Source organism: Rattus norvegicus, chromosome 20, assembly GCF_021556685.1.
Source record: "Rattus norvegicus strain SHRSP/BbbUtx chromosome 20, alternate assembly SHRSP_T2T, whole genome shotgun sequence".
NCBI classification, from domain to species: Eukaryota; Metazoa; Chordata; class Mammalia; order Rodentia; family Muridae; genus Rattus; species Rattus norvegicus.
Window position 1 is genome coordinate 48,614,143 of NC_141553.1, and position 17,991 is coordinate 48,632,133.

A 17,991-nucleotide genomic window follows, 5' to 3' on the forward strand; every position below is an offset into this window, starting at 1 on the left:
ATGGATGTGTCTAAACCGGAATGGAATCTGAGGAGCCGTGGCTCAGGAGGCCAGGGCTCAACAACATGAAGTGACCACACTGTCTACCCAATCTCAGGTTCTGAGGTAACAGCTTCTTGTACAAACTTCCTACAGAAAGACAGACAACACTAGCAGGAAGACTGATGTGCTAATTACTTGGTAGGTATTTCAAAGGATGTTTATGAATTATCAAGTTTTGTTTCAGCTTCGTCCTTTCAGTAAGAACTTCTAAAATGTGCATCACACACACATATGGTTTGTGAGAGTGGCTTACAAGCTGTGTTTCAGCTTATCCGACAAATGACGTCTCTCAGCAGAAAGTCCAAGATCTAATAGTTGTTTGGCCCATAAGGCTGGATAGCTCAGGTGGTCTCCAGTATATGTCATCTGAATCCTGAAGAAGCCGGCTCTAATGCCAGGGAGACAGGACAAGCACCCAGAAGGCAAAGGCGTCCCTCTTCCCCATCCTTCATATAGGCCACCATGAGAAGGTGTGGCTGAGGTTTTAGTGTCTGCCAACCTCAAAAGATCCAATTAACCAAAACTCCTTCATAGCCATCACCTCAAGCCTTTGCGCCTACTGAAGGAACCCCTGCACACCAGTAAGACATACAACTAACATCCGTGCTAGGCTTTACTGTTCTTTAGAGCACCAAGAACCCCTGCACACCAGTAAGATGTACAACTAACATCCGTGCTAGCCTTTACTGTTCTTCAGAGCACCGTCCAAAGATTTATTTTAACTAAAACTGTTTCCTGGAGCTTAAGCACCAAGTAGGTCTGCTGTGGCAGCATCAGGCCAGCGGCTGGCTGGAATTTAAAATGATGATGTAATGCTGCACGGTTCAGCAAACTATGGTTAATGAGCAACGACACAGTGTACAAGGATAAGCATGTGGAAGATGCCATTGGTGGACTAAACACACGAGAAGGATGGCCGAAGGTGTGATCGAGTGGTTGAGATCTGTTCTCAGCATTTTCATGGCGTTGGTTCCACCCGAGTCACAGAACTGTTTGCTCTGCAGACGTCTCATAAAAGTACAGCTTTCATCACCTCCTTCCATGCACCAACCACCCAGCTTTGTTCATCAGCATACACAGTACCTCTGAGAGGTAAAACACCACAAGTGTTTCCGTGCCATTCACTCCCCGCACCCCACCTACCTCCCACACAAGGGCTTGCTCACTGACTCAGGCTGGTCTTGAACTGCTGACCTTCCCGCACCAGCTCCCAGCCTGCTGGGATAAGGAGATGTGCGCACATACTGAGCACCACCAAGCTTGTGTGTGGTCTATGCTAGGCCCCAGGCTACTGAGCTTTCGTCTGACTGAGCAGACCCTGCACTGGATGCTCTGAGATGTGCAGCTTTCCCCTCTGCCCAGGCCTTAGTCACAGTAAGGGAATCTGGAACTGAAAGCTGCATCTGTTACACACCGGCCAGCAAAGATACGGCTCAAAGAAGAGCACATTGGTTTGTTTGTTCTCTAATCAGGGGAATTCTCTGAGCAAGAACTATTTGAGCTAAGATCTTCAGAGGAAGAGGAGTCAGACAAGAAGAGGCCGTCTAGACAAAGGAAACAAGGACAGAGATTCTGTATCTCTGTTTACTGCCTTTGGTTAAAAAAGAAGTCTACCTGCCTTTTTGCACTCTTCGCCCAAACTGATGTTATCAAGATGGTCAGTGACCTTTCAAACAACAAAGTTGCAATTTGCAAAAGCTTAATTGGTCTTTATTTTCAACTCTGGAATGGAGCAATACTTCATTCCATCAAATAAGCTGAGCATTTCATTGGCTCGCACAGAGGTTGGTTCCATAGCTAGGGAGGCTAAAACACAGCAGAAACAAGAGCAGACTGGTCTCTTCAAAGTCACTTTCCACCAGAAGAGATCAGGACAGAGATGAGTCAGAACAAAAGAAAGTAACTGGTTAACCCCAGGTTCCTTCATGTTACCATTTGGAAGGACTGAAGAAAGCAGGCCTCAAAGCAGATTATTATACCCACTGGCTAGCTTGAAACTCCCTCCCTCTTGTTCTCCTGATTTCTCAGGTCAGATAGCGACTTAACTTCAGTCTGGATATATAGAACATTAGCATGGGTGGCCACTTTAATTTTTGGGGGTAGGGGAGGGTCTGACCTGGGGGAATGGATGGGGGTGGGGGGCAGACACAAGAGTTCAGTTCCAAAGCAATGGCTTCTGTAACCTCTATTAAAAGTCTCCACAGGGGTGGGGATTTAGCTTAGTGGCAGAGCGCTTGCCTAGCAAGTGCAAGGCCCTGGGTTCAGTCCCCAGCTCCGAAAAAAAGAAAAAAAAAAAAAGTCTCCACAGTGGTCAATTAGTCCTTATGTCACTGGACCTAGACAGCATTTAACATAGCCATTCCTTCCTCTTCTCTTTATTCATTTTGCTTCTAGGACACATGAGGGTTTTCTCCTCTACACTGGCCACTCCTTCAGAATCACTTGTGGGTGACTTCAAATCCACTGAACGTCATAGAGTACCTCCTTCGGCAAAATCACAACCATTTCAAAACATTACACTGAAACCTCAAACCGTCTTCCTCATTTCTCTTCCATATCCCAAGGCAAGTGGCCAATCTGCTGACCTCTTCCCTATCCTATATACCAACATGCACACTTCTCCATGACAGCAACTCATGCTTTCTTTGGTTTTACTGTCTTGTTTCCTGTGGAACAGAGAGAGTCTCAATACAAACTCCTGCCTTCACGCCCCCGCCCCAGCTAGAGGATGAAAGACGTGGACCACTCAGTCCAGTTTCAAAAGCCTTATTTTCGGGGTTGGGGATTTAGCTCAGTGGTAGAGCGCTTGCCTAGGAAGCACAAGGCCCTGGGTTCGGTCCCCAGCTCCGAAAAAAAGAACCAAAAAAAAAAAAAAAAGCCGTATTTTCAAGTAGGTCCCTCTCTGTCCAGTCTTCCCCTGTCTCCTCTGCCCAGACCTCGTGTCCCTCTGGAATCTTTAGTCCCACCGGGATGATTAAATTGGATGACCTTCAGAACTCCCAAAAGCCCTTGGTTTTGATGATTCATGAGATGATTTGATGTAGCGTCAGAGAATGCAAAGCACATAAATTAACTCAGAGAAAGGTAACTGGAGGGGCCTACAAACAAAACAGCCCATGTCCCCAAACAAAAACCATGGGCCCTTGGTCCCCTGTGACGCTCTGGAGAATTAAGCCCACCCAGAACAAGGCAGAGAAAACTCCACACCACTCCCCCTCCCAGCACGGACTCTCTGCTCACTGTCTGCATCATCCTCCACAATAGCAGAGTCCTCTGTACCCCACCCGCGCACACACACCAGATTGGAGGCTAAACCATCTTCTCAGTATTGCAGGCCTTTGGATAAAGGCAACTCCACCCTGCTAGCTCATCTTCTAACAGCTGTCCCGAGGTGGCTGAGGTGGCTGATGTGGGCAGCCAGCACATACAAGCCATCAAGGATCCTCCTCAGACTGAAAGGGGAACCTTTTCTCGCCAGTCAAGCACTTTTCATTCCTTTCCAATTTGCTTCATTGTTTCCTTTGCCATGCACTCTTATTTGCTCTCCTAGACTACAAGCTCAGTGACGCCCTACTGAGCAGAAGGCAGTCAGCAGGCACTTGTTGGCTGAAGCCTTGTGCTATTCATTTGGCCTTCATTTTCCTTGGGATGAAAACTTCCCTGACTTTCTAAGATTGGGCTAAATGTTCCCACAGCCAACAATATCAAATAGTATCACAACTTATTTTATACATTAATTTTCTAATACGATGAGGGGTTATGTCTTTTCCACTCGCCTGTGGTGGGATTTTAATCCAGCAACATGGCTACTCAGATTAGAACACTGACATGCCCTTAGCACACACCTTTTATCCCAAACAATGAAGGTAAAGTTAGTTTGTAGAAGGAAGCAGCCATGTGATGTCTACTTTCAAACTGAGAGGCAGACAAAGTGACGAATCAGAAAAAGATTTGATAGAATAGGATATGCCCAGCTCTCAGGAAAAGAGAAAGGAGAGAGGCAACATAAGAGGGAGCAGAGCAGAGGGAGAGGAAGGAAGGGAGCTTTACTGGGAGTTTTACAGAGGCAGGTTGAAGAGAGAACAAGTTAGACACAGGGAAAGACTGAATGAGCAGGAGCAGAAGGTTAGAACAGTTCGCTAGAGTGAGTGAGTTTGAAGCCAAGCAGAGTAATTCAGTCAGAAGCAAGAGATGCCAGTTTGAGTCAGAACAGCTGGGCGCTGAACCAGCCAGCCAGAGTTCAGAGAGAGCCAGGAAGGGTGAGCTTATTCAGCAGTAAGTCTCAGAAGCTGAAAACATTCTAGGCTTCTACAGAAGCTAGAAGTTTCTAGGATTAGTCCTAGGTTAGCAAAGCCTTTTTTTTTTTTTTTTTTTTTTTGGTTCTTTTTTTTCGGAGCTGGGGACCGAACCCAGGGCCTTGCGCTTCCTAGGCAAGCGCTCTACCACTGAGCTAAATCCCCAGCCCCAGGAACAAGCCTTCTTAAACAACCACCCCATCTCTCCAGTCCCTGATCAATATTTTATGACTACGTTTACTCTGTAAAACAAAGGATTAAAATCTAATCCGATTACCAGTCTTACTAGACAAACCTTCCAAATCTGAGTTTTCTCAAGTATAAACACTTCACAACACCTTCTGAGAAATGTCCACATCACTCAAAGACAACACATTTGGGAGGTTTTTATGGGCTTCTTTTCATACAGAACCTTTCAAAGCTTGTAAAACTTCGAACCTAGGGACATTTGGGAGTTCTTCTCGGTCTCACACAAAACGGACTTGCTTTCAAAGATCCCTTCGGATTCTATTTGACTTAGCAAAAACACAGCGCAAAACACACCCCTGTAAGAACAAAGGTGCAATTGCAATGCTTAGTAGGGATTCCTAATCCATCCAGAACTGGCTCCGTAAGATTCAAACGAGTGTGACATCCGGAACGTAGGGCTCAGAGGGGTGTTCTCGAATCTTACAGATCCCGTGCAAGAGGATTGCGGAAGCAGCGGCGTCGTTTGTTTTCCCCAGCTTGCCTGTCTTAAGGCTGCTCCTCGACCTTCCAAACAATTATCCCCAAATCCTTGCTCCAGTCACCCACCAAGTTTAGCGCCTGCACTATTTCTCTCCCGGCAAGCCATTGGGGAAAGGCTCTGGAATGAAAGAAAGCAATCCCAGATGGCTTCAGCACCAAAATTTCAGGGGAAAACCATTTCCAATGAGCGGCTCACAGCCAAGTCTACCACGCTTACCAGACAGACGCTCCCAGTTAACCACGGCCTCCAGAACCGTTGGTTCGCGGGCAAAGACGAGTGTCGCGGTGGCATCTGGGAGTTGTATTTTCTGTCGCAAACAGAGCGCGTCGGTAGCATTACAACTACATTTCCCGAAAGCCAACGCAAAGACGCCCTGCCTACTGAATCTGGGGCTTGGCTGTCACTAATTTTTAGGCTAATCTTTAATTATATCCCACTTATACTAGGAATACTACAAAGCACCTTTATTTGTTCGTTTTTTCTTGTGCGATAAACATCTCGGGGCATCCGTACTCCTTAATTTCCTTTACCCTTCTTCAAGCCAGCGCCTCCAAACGTCGAGAACGGACAACGCCGCGGAGAGCGCATGCGCCTTGGCCGGCGTCGCGCATGCGCAGCAGCCGGCCTTAGCCGGCGGCGCGCGTTGGACTCGGGGTCCGGAGGTACTCTGCCCGAGGGCGGGGCTGCTTCCAATGGCTGCCTTTGCGGGTCGCGTGTGCCTGGGCGGAGAGGCAGGCATGGGGCAGGGGCGGCTCCCGGCGGTCCCGGGCGGGGACAGGGGAGGGGCTGGGTGTGAGGACCCCGTCTCCCCTCCCTGCTCCCGCCTTCTGGGCCGAGCCCCACCGACGGGGCTGGGCGAAGGGGCGGGCTCTGTGCCTGGGGCCCTGTGCTTCAGCAGCGCAGCCCGGGGCTCGATGACTGCTGGGTCGCTGGGTGCCCTCTGGCTTGGCGGAGGTGGGCGAGGACAGAGGGGTAAGAGAAGCACGGCGTACCCCGGAAGACAGGAACCGGCAGGGTCGGCGACGCTGCCCTCTGTCGCCGCTGACACAGTGACTGGTGGGCACTGGAGTCCCCGGAGCACCGGAGCCTCAGGCCCCAGCAGCTAAGGGCCAGGGTCTACCGCCTACCCCCGCCAGCAGCCCGCCCGCTGCCCTGCCGAGGCGCTAGGAGGAGCCGACAGGGGCGGAGACTGGTGTCGGAGGAGGGCGGGGTGGGAACACTAGAAAACTGGCCGCTGCACAGACAAAAAATAAAAAAATCGAATGGCTGGAGAACCTTCTACTGTTACCAGCCTTTTGGGACCAAGCACGGATTTGACAGCTCCACAACGCGAGGATATCCGCTGACCCTGCGACACCGAGAGCACTTCCCCGAGACTCCCTGTCCAGCTAACCAGCTCTGTGAGATTGCAACTTTCCAAGTTGGTTCTTTTCCATCTCTGTCAGAAGACTGCCCTTTCGTGTGGGAGAGGGTGCCTGGGTGAACCGCCTTGTGGATCGATTTGAAAGCATCAACTTTAAAAAAGCACGTGTGATTCCCAGTGCCATCCAGACGCCTGCTTTCGTGACCGCTGGATTTTTCTGACTTTATTCTTAACCAATCTCTCTCTCAAAAAGACTGAAAAAGAAAAAGCTCACGATTGTCAGTCATGGCCGAAGGAGAGAATGAAGTGAGGTGGGAGGGTCTGTGCAGTAGAGACCCAACTACTAGAGAGACAGCACTGGAAAGCGTTAGGCAGATTGTTCTGAGAAAAACCGAGTACCTTCGTTCTGCCAAAGAGACACTTTCTCGACCTTCGGACGGGCTTTCAAATGGTGTTTCTTTGGATGGGATGAATAAACTTCTTGCCCATCTGCTTATGCTGTCCAAGAGATGTCCCTTTAAAGACGTGAGAGAGAGAAGCGGGTTCATTCTGAAGAGCGTCGAGGTAAGAGCGTTTTAGACTGACTTAGACGGTGTGATTTTGACTTGCAGTTAATTCACTGTCGCCTTTGCTTCCAAGGGGTAACTAACTGGATTGGCTGTTAAAACGGCATCACTAGGCATTGGGGGGGGGGGGGGGGCTCTGTAAAACACTGAATGTTGGGCCCAAATGGAACAGTCTAAACTAAAAACGGTTTTCAAACATAGATGAGCAAGGATTGTTTTTACGGTGTTTTCGGCAGAAATGTCATTGCCTGTGGAGTATAGTACTTATGAAAGGTCTGGTTAGCTACAAGTCCCATCTTTGTTTTTCTGTTTGTTGCCAAGTGTAGCCAGTGCACTTTTCACGTTGTTACAGTGTCCTGTGTGGAAAGTTTCACACCGAAGGCCTCAAAAATGAGGAATTGCATGAAATGCTTGTTATTTGTTCAGGGTGACTGGCAGGATAATGTTTTTCTGGCTCTTTAACAACCAAGACAGGATTTCATTTTCTAAAAGCATCCTAAACCAGAACTAGAAAACACTAATAAAAAAAGCAGCTTAAGTCATAAAGAAGGTCCAGGTTGGAAAGTTGGACCCAAAGTTAGGTGCTTAGCAGTGTACTCTCAGTCCTCCCAGGAAGCTGAGGAATAATACCACCACGAGTTCAAGACCCTGCTTTGGGTGGGGGCGTAGGAGGGGCAGGGAAAGTTGGGTTCAGGTAAGGCATTTGGTGAAAATACTTGGCTGTTGAGCTATTTTTTGTCTTCCCTTGAATTGTTTCTTTCCGCTTTTCACGTGCAGACCTACTTAAATTGTGAGTGCGGTAAGGTTTAAAATCCTATAACGTCCTGCCATTTTCTCTACAGTCACGTTATCCTTTTTAGTAGAAGGTGTGTTGAAATGTGGAGGAACAGGAGAAATATTTGCACATAGGAAGACTGCTCAGGGACTGGGCATTAGGATGTGACAGCATTCTGTAGTGACTTAGATCAAAGAGGGGCAGTCAGATCTGTAAAACGGTTACTGTAGAAAGCGAAGGGCTTCAAATGTTTCTTACAAACTCTCAAATCAGTTATAGTTCATTCCACAGGCAGGAATTAATTTTCAATAGATGTGCATTCTATCCCTTAGACATAAGGAACTGTTTCTCCTAGACCTCTGTATAGCTATATGGTGGTTTCTTTTTATTTATTTATTTATTTATTTATTTATTTATTTATTTATTTATCATAGTACACTACGGCTGTCTTCAGACACACCAGAAGAGGGCATCAGGTCCCATTACAGATGGTTGTGAACCACCATGTGGTTGCCGGGATTTGAACTCAGGACCTCTGTAAGAGCAGTCAGGGCTCTTAACCACTGAGCCATCTCTCCAGCCCTGGTGGTTTCTTCTTAAGTAACGGTGTCATCATTGTGTCCATCCAACCTTGCTGTGGGTTGTGTTTGAGTACATGACCTGGAAGTTTCTTGGCTTCTCATCTAGTGTTTCAGGGCTTTGCCCTTCCCCATGTTGTTACTCTGATTCACCTTGGTCTCTTCTTGGCCATTCACTTCCCTTCTCATTTACATTTGAGTGGGAAACTAAATATGTAACATGTTAAGAGTTACGTTGTAGATAGAAGTATCGAGGCTCTGGGGAGTACCTTGTTAAAGACGCGCAGCTTCAGTGGTAAGGAAATGCACTAGGGTCAGAACTGAGTTCAAATGCTTCCCTATTCTTGGACTAAGTGACCTTGGGCAAGTTCCTTGGCTTTCCTTGTGTCCGATTTTCACCTCTAAAATCAGGATGAGAACGCAGAGCTTTTGTGAGGTGAGGTGGCATGCAAATGCCATCATATCTACCGAATGCACCTCTCCTCTTTCACAAGTGCAATAGACTATGTAAAGCATAGCTCAAGCTTGATTTGTTCTGCAGGACACAGGGTTCTATACCGAGGGACTTCCTAGAGGCCTCTATCTCTCTCTGCTCCCCATCTATTACTCTTTACTGCTGACATTGTTGCAAGAGGAACTTGGTTTATATTGTTCAGTAAGCTAATGTTGGTAAGTCTCTTCCCCAGAAGGGCTCTTAAGTTCTCAAGTACTCAGAATATTGGCCATGACCTGGAAGCTACTAAGTAAATATCCAGTGGATAAATAAATGTATCTGCCTTCTTGCTGTCTCACATTAACTTGCAGAGATGAAATTTCCATTTTATGGAGTTTCCGCCCCACAGCATTTATTCATGCATGCATTTGAGCAGCAAAGAGTGAATACCATAGCAAGCATTGGGGGCCAGTGGAACAATTTGGATGTTGCCAAGGGGTGACAGGCCATAAAGAAGCAAAGGGAGAGTTCCTGGAGGCAAACACCTGTAAAGAGATTTAATATTCATTCACTCACTCACTCATTCATTCATTCATTTATTTTGAGTCAGGCTCTCCTGCCTCAGCCTGCCAGGTGCTAGTGTTATGGATATACACCACGCTTTTCTTATGAGATTGCTGTAGAGATCCAGGCCTAGAAAATAGTTTGTATGAAGGTTCTGAGACTTGCCAGTGATTTAGGATGGTTCATGTTCACAGTTTGAGGGGAGTATGGAATCTAGGAGCATATGCTGGGAGTCAGACAGACCTGGCTTGGATACTTCATTATCTGTACAACCATGAATAAGATTCACATTGCCCTCAACTCAGTTTCCCTATCTGGGGTGATGCTGGTAGTTCTCGCCTCACTGTGCTGCTGAGAGAGTTAAATGGAATAGCGCCTGCAAAGTGCCCGGCACCTAAGAGGTGCACTGTAATGGTAGACACTGTATTGTTCCCAGGCAAGACCCAGGTCCCGAGGGACTGGGCAATGTTAAGGCATGTAGCTGTTCGCCCAGGACAATGGGAAGCCACTGGCGCTTTGAGCAAGAGGGTAATATGATTGCTAGTGTTACAAAGATGGTTCTGGAAGATGGAAAGTGTGTGTACAGGGTCAACAGGGGATGTGTCGTATCAGTTACAAGGTGGTTCTGTGGCAGACACAATAGTGGACTGCCATGTGGTAGAAGAGGAAAAGCAAACAAACGTGAGCGATAACAAGGTGTCAGAATCCATGGGAGATGACTTCCAAATGCACGGAAGAAATGAACATAAAAGAACTTGCCGTTTGAATTACTTGGTGAATAATGACAGACTGAGGAGAAAAATTAGTTTTCCCATCTCCACACTGAGTGAGGTTCAGCTGTCTCGGAGGCGCCCGAAAGGAAGTCACCCCTCAATGGGTTTGTGTCTCTGCTTCCACTGTATGGCTCACCTTCACTTCTCAGACTTCCCCCAGCCTTCACCTCTCTGTCCACTGCATGGCTGCAGAGCCATTTATCTACCCTGCACATCTGACCACCTCACTTTACTGTCTGACCCCATTATGGTAGAATACAGCCTTAACATGGCTGACTCCACTTCCCTCCAGCCTCGCTGCCTCCTCATTGTTCACACTCTGGCCTCACGTGGACGCTGAGTTGGAGTTAGTCCTCCATGGTACTGTCTGTCACTCAGCTCGGAGGACTGGTCAGCAAGGAGAACTATGGACTTGATCCCAGGTGACCACTAAACCTATAAAAATTGCCACATTGGTAGACAATAGCCTTTTATCACCTGTTATCAATTTGTTGACTTCATATCAACAACGCATTAAAATCTATGTGACAAATGTTCTAGAATTACTGTGTGCAAGCACTGTACTTGGAATTGGAGGAGCAGGGAAATGGTTCCCCTGCATCTCAGCAGTCCCCCCCCCCCCCTCTCTCTCTCTCTCATTTTTGCTGAATCTAAAAGCAGTCCCGTCATGCATCTTTATGACCTCAGGCCCACTTCTGGGTCACTACTGAGCTGTAGTCCTGATGTCTGTCAATAAAATTAGGTAAAATATAAGTGCACATATGATTACAAGATTATAGAGGGAAAATACATAAACTCGCTGGTAATTAACAGGAAAAGGAGGTAGATCTAGATTAAGTGATTAAATACTTTGTTAAATGAGGTGGGGAGGATTTATGATTTAATGATGTGTAAGTATTTCTCCCAGGGAGCAATGGAGCTTGAAGCATTGCACATGACACACATTAATGGTTCCCAGAGCACCTCTCAGTGGCATCAGCCCCGTGGCCGTAGCGTGTTTGTGTGTATTGTAGGCAGGCTTTGGTTTTACTTGTTCTGATTCCTCATAGGACGACTCCACTCTGCTCCATTGTTTACAGACGTAGCCATCCCTGCTTCCCGCCTGCAGCCCTGCCTTCCTGTGTCTCAGAGAAGAAAGTGTTTCCCTGGAGACTTTGCCTCAGCCTCTGTTGATCATAGTGGCCATGTTCCTCTCTAAGCTGTCACTGGCAAGAAGTCGGACACGGTTACTTTAGTCTGGGTTAATAAGCGTTCCGGCCCTAATAACCAGGAGACCCCGTCCATCACCGGACAGAATGGGTGCTGGTGAGAAAGGAAGGAGTGGGGAGGGGCCACGTGCAGTCACGGGTGCCTTTACCTTGCTGCACTTGGACAGGACTGCGTAGTATAGCCTTTGGACTTTATTAGGTTAGAAGTGTATTTAATTCACTTCTTATGGGAACTATAAATCAGAATAACATAGCACAGTAGTAATGTTCTAGGGGCAGATTTGGTCTTTTGTTTGTTTTGTTTTGTTTCGTTTTGTTTTGAAGACAGGGTTTTTCTGGCTGTCCTGGAACTTGCTTAATAAACTAGGCTGGCCTCAGACTCAGACAGAGATCTGCATGCCTCTGCCTCCTGAGTGCTGGGATTAAATGTGTGCACTGCCACACCTGGCAGATTTAAAGTAAGTTCTGCTTTGCTTTCCTTTTCTCTGCCCTGTAGTCAGAACCAGAAGTTTAAGTCAGACACACAGCCCTCACTCTTGCTCCTCTCTTAGGTGTGCAAGAAGCCTTCCTCTTACCACACAGTTTACACAGTTTCATTATCTTTCTCTATACACTGAGCCGTCTCTTCCCCAGAAGGCTGTGCGGCTGCCTTCTCTAGTCATTGCTGTCTTTCATGCTCCCTTAGCCACCTTCTGTCCCAATACCGTTTGCTCTCAAGCTTCTGAGTTCCTGATTGCTGGAATGCTGGAAGGACAGGTGTGTGCCATCATGCACAATTAGAAGGAGCTATCTAGCTCCTCCCTCCCTCCATCCCTCCCTCCCACCCTCCCTCCCTCTCTACCTCCCTCCCTCCCTCCCTTCCTCCCTCCTATTGGCTCTGCTGATAGAACCCAGGTCTTTGCACATGTTGTATCAGTTGATACTTTTCTCTCCAGCTTACAGGATGAACTGTATCTATTTTATCTACCCCCATGTCCTCTTTACAAAATATAAGCACGCCCTGTCCGTGGTCCCCCTTGTTGTGTACCTTCAGAAAAGTTGAAATGAGAAACATACATTTTTTTAAAGTTCTTGATTTTCATATATTTTTTCCTACTACAGTGCTTTTTTTAAAAGACCTTAGCCTTTTTTTTTTTAAGATTTATTTATTTATTATATAAGTACACTGTAGCTGTCTTCAGACACACCAGAAGAGGGCATCAGATCTCGTTACAGATGGTTGTGAGCCACCATGTGGTTGCTGGGATTTGAACTCAGGACCTCTGGGAGAGCAGTCAGTGCTCTTAACCACTGAACCACCTCTCCAGCCCCCAAAACACTGTTTTCAAGTGTTATTGTAGCATGTCTGTTTTGTTTGTAAACGGACAGTGCTGACTTGTATGGAGATAGGATGTTAGACAGTCGAGAGTTAAGTCTCAGCGTCAGGTCATGGGTTATTCACAGCCTCATGGAAGGTCTGTGAGACAGCTTAGCTTAATTAGAATTTTTGTCTCAACACCAGCACTTTTGCCCTAGTACACTGGTATGCACAGCTGGTTGGCGGTCAGATATGAAATGGGTTATGAAATAGGTGTTCGTCCTGTGCTCTCTATTTTACCACACATTTACTTTCCTTTTGATAAGCCGTAGGAAATTTACCAAATCTTTTACTACTTGAATAGATTATGAATTAATAATTAATGTGACTAAAGATTCCTGAGCCCTTTTCTCGGGTAATATCTCGTCATAATAAACAATTGTTCATTGCCTAAATAGGCACTGTTTAATGTTATATATAATTACAAACTTTTCATACTAAGAAACAGGCAGTGTTGATGTTATAGAAGTTGGCATGGATTGGGTCTGAGGAGCTGCTGGGTCAGGGGGCTGGTTTTCAAAAGCATAAAAGAGGGAATGTGCTATTGGGAGGCCGTCTGCAGCAAGCAGCCTTTCCCACCGGTCTTTTATTTTTTTAAAGGCTTACTTATTTTATGTTATGAGTACTCTGCAGCCGTCTTCAGACACACCAGAAGAGGACATTGGATCTCATTACAGATGGTTGTGAGCCACCATGTGGTTGCTGGGAATTGAACTCAGGACCTCTGGAAGAGCAGGCAGTGCTCTTAACCGCTGAGCCATCTCTCCAGCCCTTACCACCAGTCTCAATCTGCTCCTAATCATGTTTTTCAGTCTTTGCCCCAACACTGGTGAATGGGTCCTTCACAGAGGTCAGCGTGGGATTTATTTTGACCCAGGCTTTCCAGGTCTTGTTACATGAAATGAGAAAGACTTGTCATGACCTTGAGGAAATCTCATGACCCAGTCACACCAGCATAGATGGACGGTGTTCTCAGACATTTTATTTTTAAATGTTCCTATAGTACTTATTTTGTGCTATACTTTTCAAGTAAATATACTGAGAAAATTTTGAGTTTATAAAAAGGTAAAATCGTATGAAATTTAACAGCACAAAAATTTGTTCTTTCTCATGTCCATTTCATGACTATATACCTTAAAAATCTGATAGATTACCAAGAAAGATGAAAATACCTCAGAAAGATTAGATACTTTAGTTTTGTATTTTATTTAAACTTTACCTTATTTTAAAGCATATTTCATTTACTTATTAGATTTATTTGTTTTACATTACTTTATGTGCATAGTGTTTTGCTTGCGTGTGTGTGTGTGTGTGTGTGTGTGTGTGTGTGTGTGTGTGTACTACATGTGTGTTGTACATGTGTGACTAGTGTCCAGGGAGGCCAGAGGAGGACATTGATGCCTTGGAAGTGACGTTGGCTCTGGGGACAGAGTATGGCTGACTCATCTCTCCAGCCCCATAAACTTTACCTTATTCTTAAGTTGTGCTAAAGAAGGTCTTTCTAGAGTTCTAAGTTCTTAGCCACCTTTCTTCTGGGATCTACCTCAGGGCCTTGAAGACGCTCCTCAGGTTACTCCACCACTGACACACATCCCCTTCGTACGCATTTAAATCACGCTAACGAGAAGCAAAGTTTATTTATTTTATAGTGTTTAAAGCAAGTTTTACATTCTGTTTTTTATTTTGGTGGGGGGAGGTACCATGCTGCATATGAGGTCACAGGACAACTTGTGTGCATTGGTTCCCCTCGTGGGTTCTGGGGAGCAAACTGAGTTTCTCAGCTCACATGCGAGACACCATCGAGCTGGCCTGGTTTTACTTTTTCATTACCATGTATCAACTATGTATAACAATGGTGTTTATGCCATTTCATGCGTGTACATAATGCCATGTCACAATCATAGTCACCTCTTACTGTCTCTTGTCCTCTTCCCAGTCCTACTGATCTCCTGTTTCCAACCAGCCCCCTTTACTTTCCTGTTTCTGCCTGTATGTCTGTATCTGTGTGACTTGATATGTGTTCATTTAATAAATATAAATTCACTTAATGAGCAGTATTCATTTAGTATTTTCACTTAAAAACTGTTTAAACTGACAAGCTGATAAATATTTATCCTTTAAAAATAATTAGCCGTGTGGCTAGGGTAATTTGTCGGTTCTGTGTGTAATACACAGTGGTCTCAGTAGAATCTTAGTTTACAGAGTGCGCATTTGCTATGCTGATGGCTTGGCATCCGACAACATTGCACACTTGTCTTTTAATTTTGCATGATTTCATTTTCCAGCACATTGGCAGGTGTTCACCGTCTATAATTATAACCGAGTAAATTTTCAAATGCTATTCATAGCCCAAACACAGTGAAACATGTGATAAAGGCTGAGCCTTCCAAAACAGCGGTAGAGTGATGTCGTCAGTGTCGCCGAAGGGCACACCTACGAGAAGCCGTTCAGATCTCAGGGTGACTTGTGGACAGGGAGGCAGGTCGTCACAGGATAAAACCTCTCCTTGTCCTCGATTCTCAGGGTCTTGGTAGCCATTACACATCAAGTTAAAAGTCTTTGTCTTTTTCATCTAACTAGAGAGATGCATCAACAGATAAATTATAAAATTTAGCATTTATGTTCTGTTTGGTTAATGACAGTATGAAAAACCAATTTTTTATTGAGACAGTGTAGATTTTTCTATTAAACCTGTTGAAATATTTTATCTCATTTACTCAAAACTTATTGTGTACCTACTGCATGCGAAGCACTCTGTTTCCATGTTTGGGGTCTTGTCTTGTTGTGTTTTGAGATGGTGTTTCACAGTGTAGTCACAGGCCGGAACTGGCCTGGAACTTGCTGTGTAGACCAGGCTTGCCACGGCTCACACAGATCTTCAGCCTTGGCGTCCAGAGCGAGGGGCTGGGTTCGAGGCATATGCCATCATGCCTGTTTGAGTCTTTTGATGTAGGAAAGAAAAGGCATAGATTTTTGCCTTTTAAAACTTGGGCCTCGGGGCTGGGGATTTAGCTCAGTGGTAGAGCGCTTGCCTAGGAAGCGCAAGGCCCTGGGTTCGGTCCCCAGCTCCGGAAAAAAAAAAAACAAAAACAAAAACAAAAACAAAAACTTGGGCCTCTACTTGAAACAAACAAGACCACAACCTTACACTTTTCTTATTCCTGGGTTATTTTAATTTCTAAGAATCATCCTAAATATCCATGGTTTTCCTTTGACTCTAGAAGGTTAAACTGTTATTTTGGAATGGCTTAAAGATCACACTGGAATTCTTGTTGCAGCCGTGTGCTTGTAAGTTAGCCACTGGAGCCTCCGTTCTTCACCCAAGAACTGGCATTTGTTACTTATCCTGGGGTGTGATTAGAAAGACTGAAGGTGGAGGCACCAAGGCGCATGGGCCTGCACCGCACTGTGGTAGCTGCAGAAGCGGGGTTGAGGCAGAGTTAAATGAAGTGAGTACAGGGACTCAGGGAATTCAGGAGGCTCCAGATGTTAAGAGTAAGTGATAGCTGAGTGCTCAGCCCTGAGACATTTATTCACACCCTCAGTACAGCTCAGAGAACATCGTGGGGATGGAGGAGCCGGAAGACAAGGAGAGTTTAGGAGACGCCACTGGGTATGACACAGCCATTGCAGTCATCTCCTCAGCAAACCTGGGGATCTGTGCAGTGAGCTTGCACAAATCCTGCCTGTCAACCAGTCATGGCCGGTAGAGAGCCTGGGGCACCTGCTCAATCTTTGGTACTGGTGGATTCTAGAAGAAAGGAGTTGGGGATAAACTCTTGGAATTTCTACTTATCTTCAAGGCTAGGATGATGGAGGAGGAGGGGGAGGAGGTGGAGGTGGAGGAGGAGGAAGAGGAGGGGAGGAGGTGGAGGTGGAGGAGGAGGAAGAGGAGGGGAGGAGGTGGTGGTGGAGGAGGAGGAGGAGGAAGAGGAGGTGGTGGTGATGGAGGAGGAGGTGGAGGTGGAGGAGGAGGAGGAGGAGGTGGTGATGGAGGAGGAGGTGATGGAGGAGGAGGTGGTGATGGAGGAGGAGGAGGAGGGGGAGGAGGTGGAGGAGGAGGTGGAGGTGGTGGTGATGGAGGAGGAGGAGGAGGGGGAGGAGGTAGAGGAGGAGGAGGTGGAGGAGGTGGTGATGGAGGAGGAGGAGGAGGGGGAGGAGGTGGAGGAGGAGGAGGTGGAGGAGGTGGTGATGGAGGAGGAGGAGGTGGAGGAGGTGGTGATGGAGGAGGAGGTGGTGATGGAGGAGGAGGGGGAGGAGGTGGAGGAGGAGGAGGTGGAGGTGGTGGTGATGGAGGAGGAGGAGGAGGGGGAGGAGGAGGAGGTGGAGGAGGTGGTGATGGAGGAGGAGGAGGTGGTGGAGGTGGAGGTGGAGGAGGTGGAGGAGGTGGTGATGGAGGTGGAGGAGGTGGAGGAGGTGGTGATGGAGGAGGAGGAGGTGGAGGAGGTGGTGATGGAGGAGGAGGAGGAGGGGGAGGAGGAGGAGGTGGAGGAGGTGGTGATGGAGGAGGAGGAGGTGGAGGAGGTGGAGGTGGAGGTGGAGGAGGTGGAGGAGGTGGTGATGGAGGTGGAGGAGGTGGAGGAGGTGGTGGTGGAGGAGGAGGAGGTGGAGGAGGTGGTGATGGAGGAGGAGGAGGTGGAGGAGGTGGTGATGGAGGAGGAGGAGGTGGAGGAGGTGGAGGTGGTGGTGATGGAGGAGGAGGTGATGGAGGAGGAGGTGGTGGTGGAGGAGGAGGTGATGGAGGAGGTGGAGGTGGTGGTGATGGAGGAGGAGGTGATGGAGGAGGTGGAGGAGGAGGTGATGGAGGAGGTGGTGGAGGTGGAGGTGGTGGTAGTGCTGAGGCCATCTATAAACTTACATGTTGGTGTTGAGAATTAGGTGAAAATGGAAGCATCCAGAAGTGGGTCTGGCTCAGTCGAGCCTGAGTACCCATGAGTGTAATGCATTTTCTCCCCAATGAGGCAAAGTTCAGACCAGCAGGGCTTTAGGAATGGGCAGACCCAGTTTTTATGTCATTGATTTTAATGGATCCCATAATATTCACATGTGTCAATACTCCTAATGGTGTTGTGAACATTGAATTCTGTGCTCCTACACAGCCTGCCTCAGGCTAATGTTCTGCTGTTGTGGATGGTTTCTGGCCCAGGACAAGCATTAGACTTTGCCCAGAGTTGATAGCAGATCCTAGTGTGCCCTCTACCCCTCACTGTGTTCCAGCATCATGGAGGCCTTCATGGCACTGGCCGGAAGGCTGGCAGGCAGCTGATGGACCATCCAGGTGATGAAGTGCTCATGGAGAAACGTGTA

The 17,991-nt window shown here is 47.0% G+C and overlaps 2 protein-coding genes across 19 annotated transcripts in view; one reads left to right on the forward strand and one right to left on the reverse strand.

Moving 5' to 3' along the window:
* The window catches only part of Cep57l1 (centrosomal protein 57-like 1), a 56,523-nt gene extending 50,868 nt beyond the window's left edge, over positions 1-5,655 (reverse strand). For 6 of the 15 annotated variants that reach the window (XM_087597240.1, XM_087597234.1, XM_087597248.1 and 3 more), the window contains exon 1: positions 5,284-5,655. In XM_087597240.1, coding sequence (XP_087453366.1) covers positions 5,284-5,403 — 120 coding nt within the window. In that variant the 5' untranslated portion in view covers positions 5,404-5,655. The remainder of the gene's footprint in view (positions 1-5,283) is intronic. The other 9 variants (XM_087597239.1, XM_087597247.1, XM_087597241.1 and 6 more) reach the window with 3 other exon arrangements.
* Positions 5,656-5,695: 40 nt separating this feature from the next.
* The window catches only part of Sesn1 (sestrin 1), a 93,098-nt gene continuing 80,802 nt past the window's right edge, over positions 5,696-17,991 (forward strand). For all 4 annotated transcript variants that reach the window (XM_087597226.1, XM_087597227.1, XM_087597229.1 and 1 more), the window contains exon 1: positions 5,696-6,994. In XM_087597226.1, the coding sequence (XP_087453352.1) occupies positions 6,716-6,994 (279 nt within the window). In that variant the 5' untranslated portion in view covers positions 5,696-6,715. The remainder of the gene's footprint in view (positions 6,995-17,991) is intronic.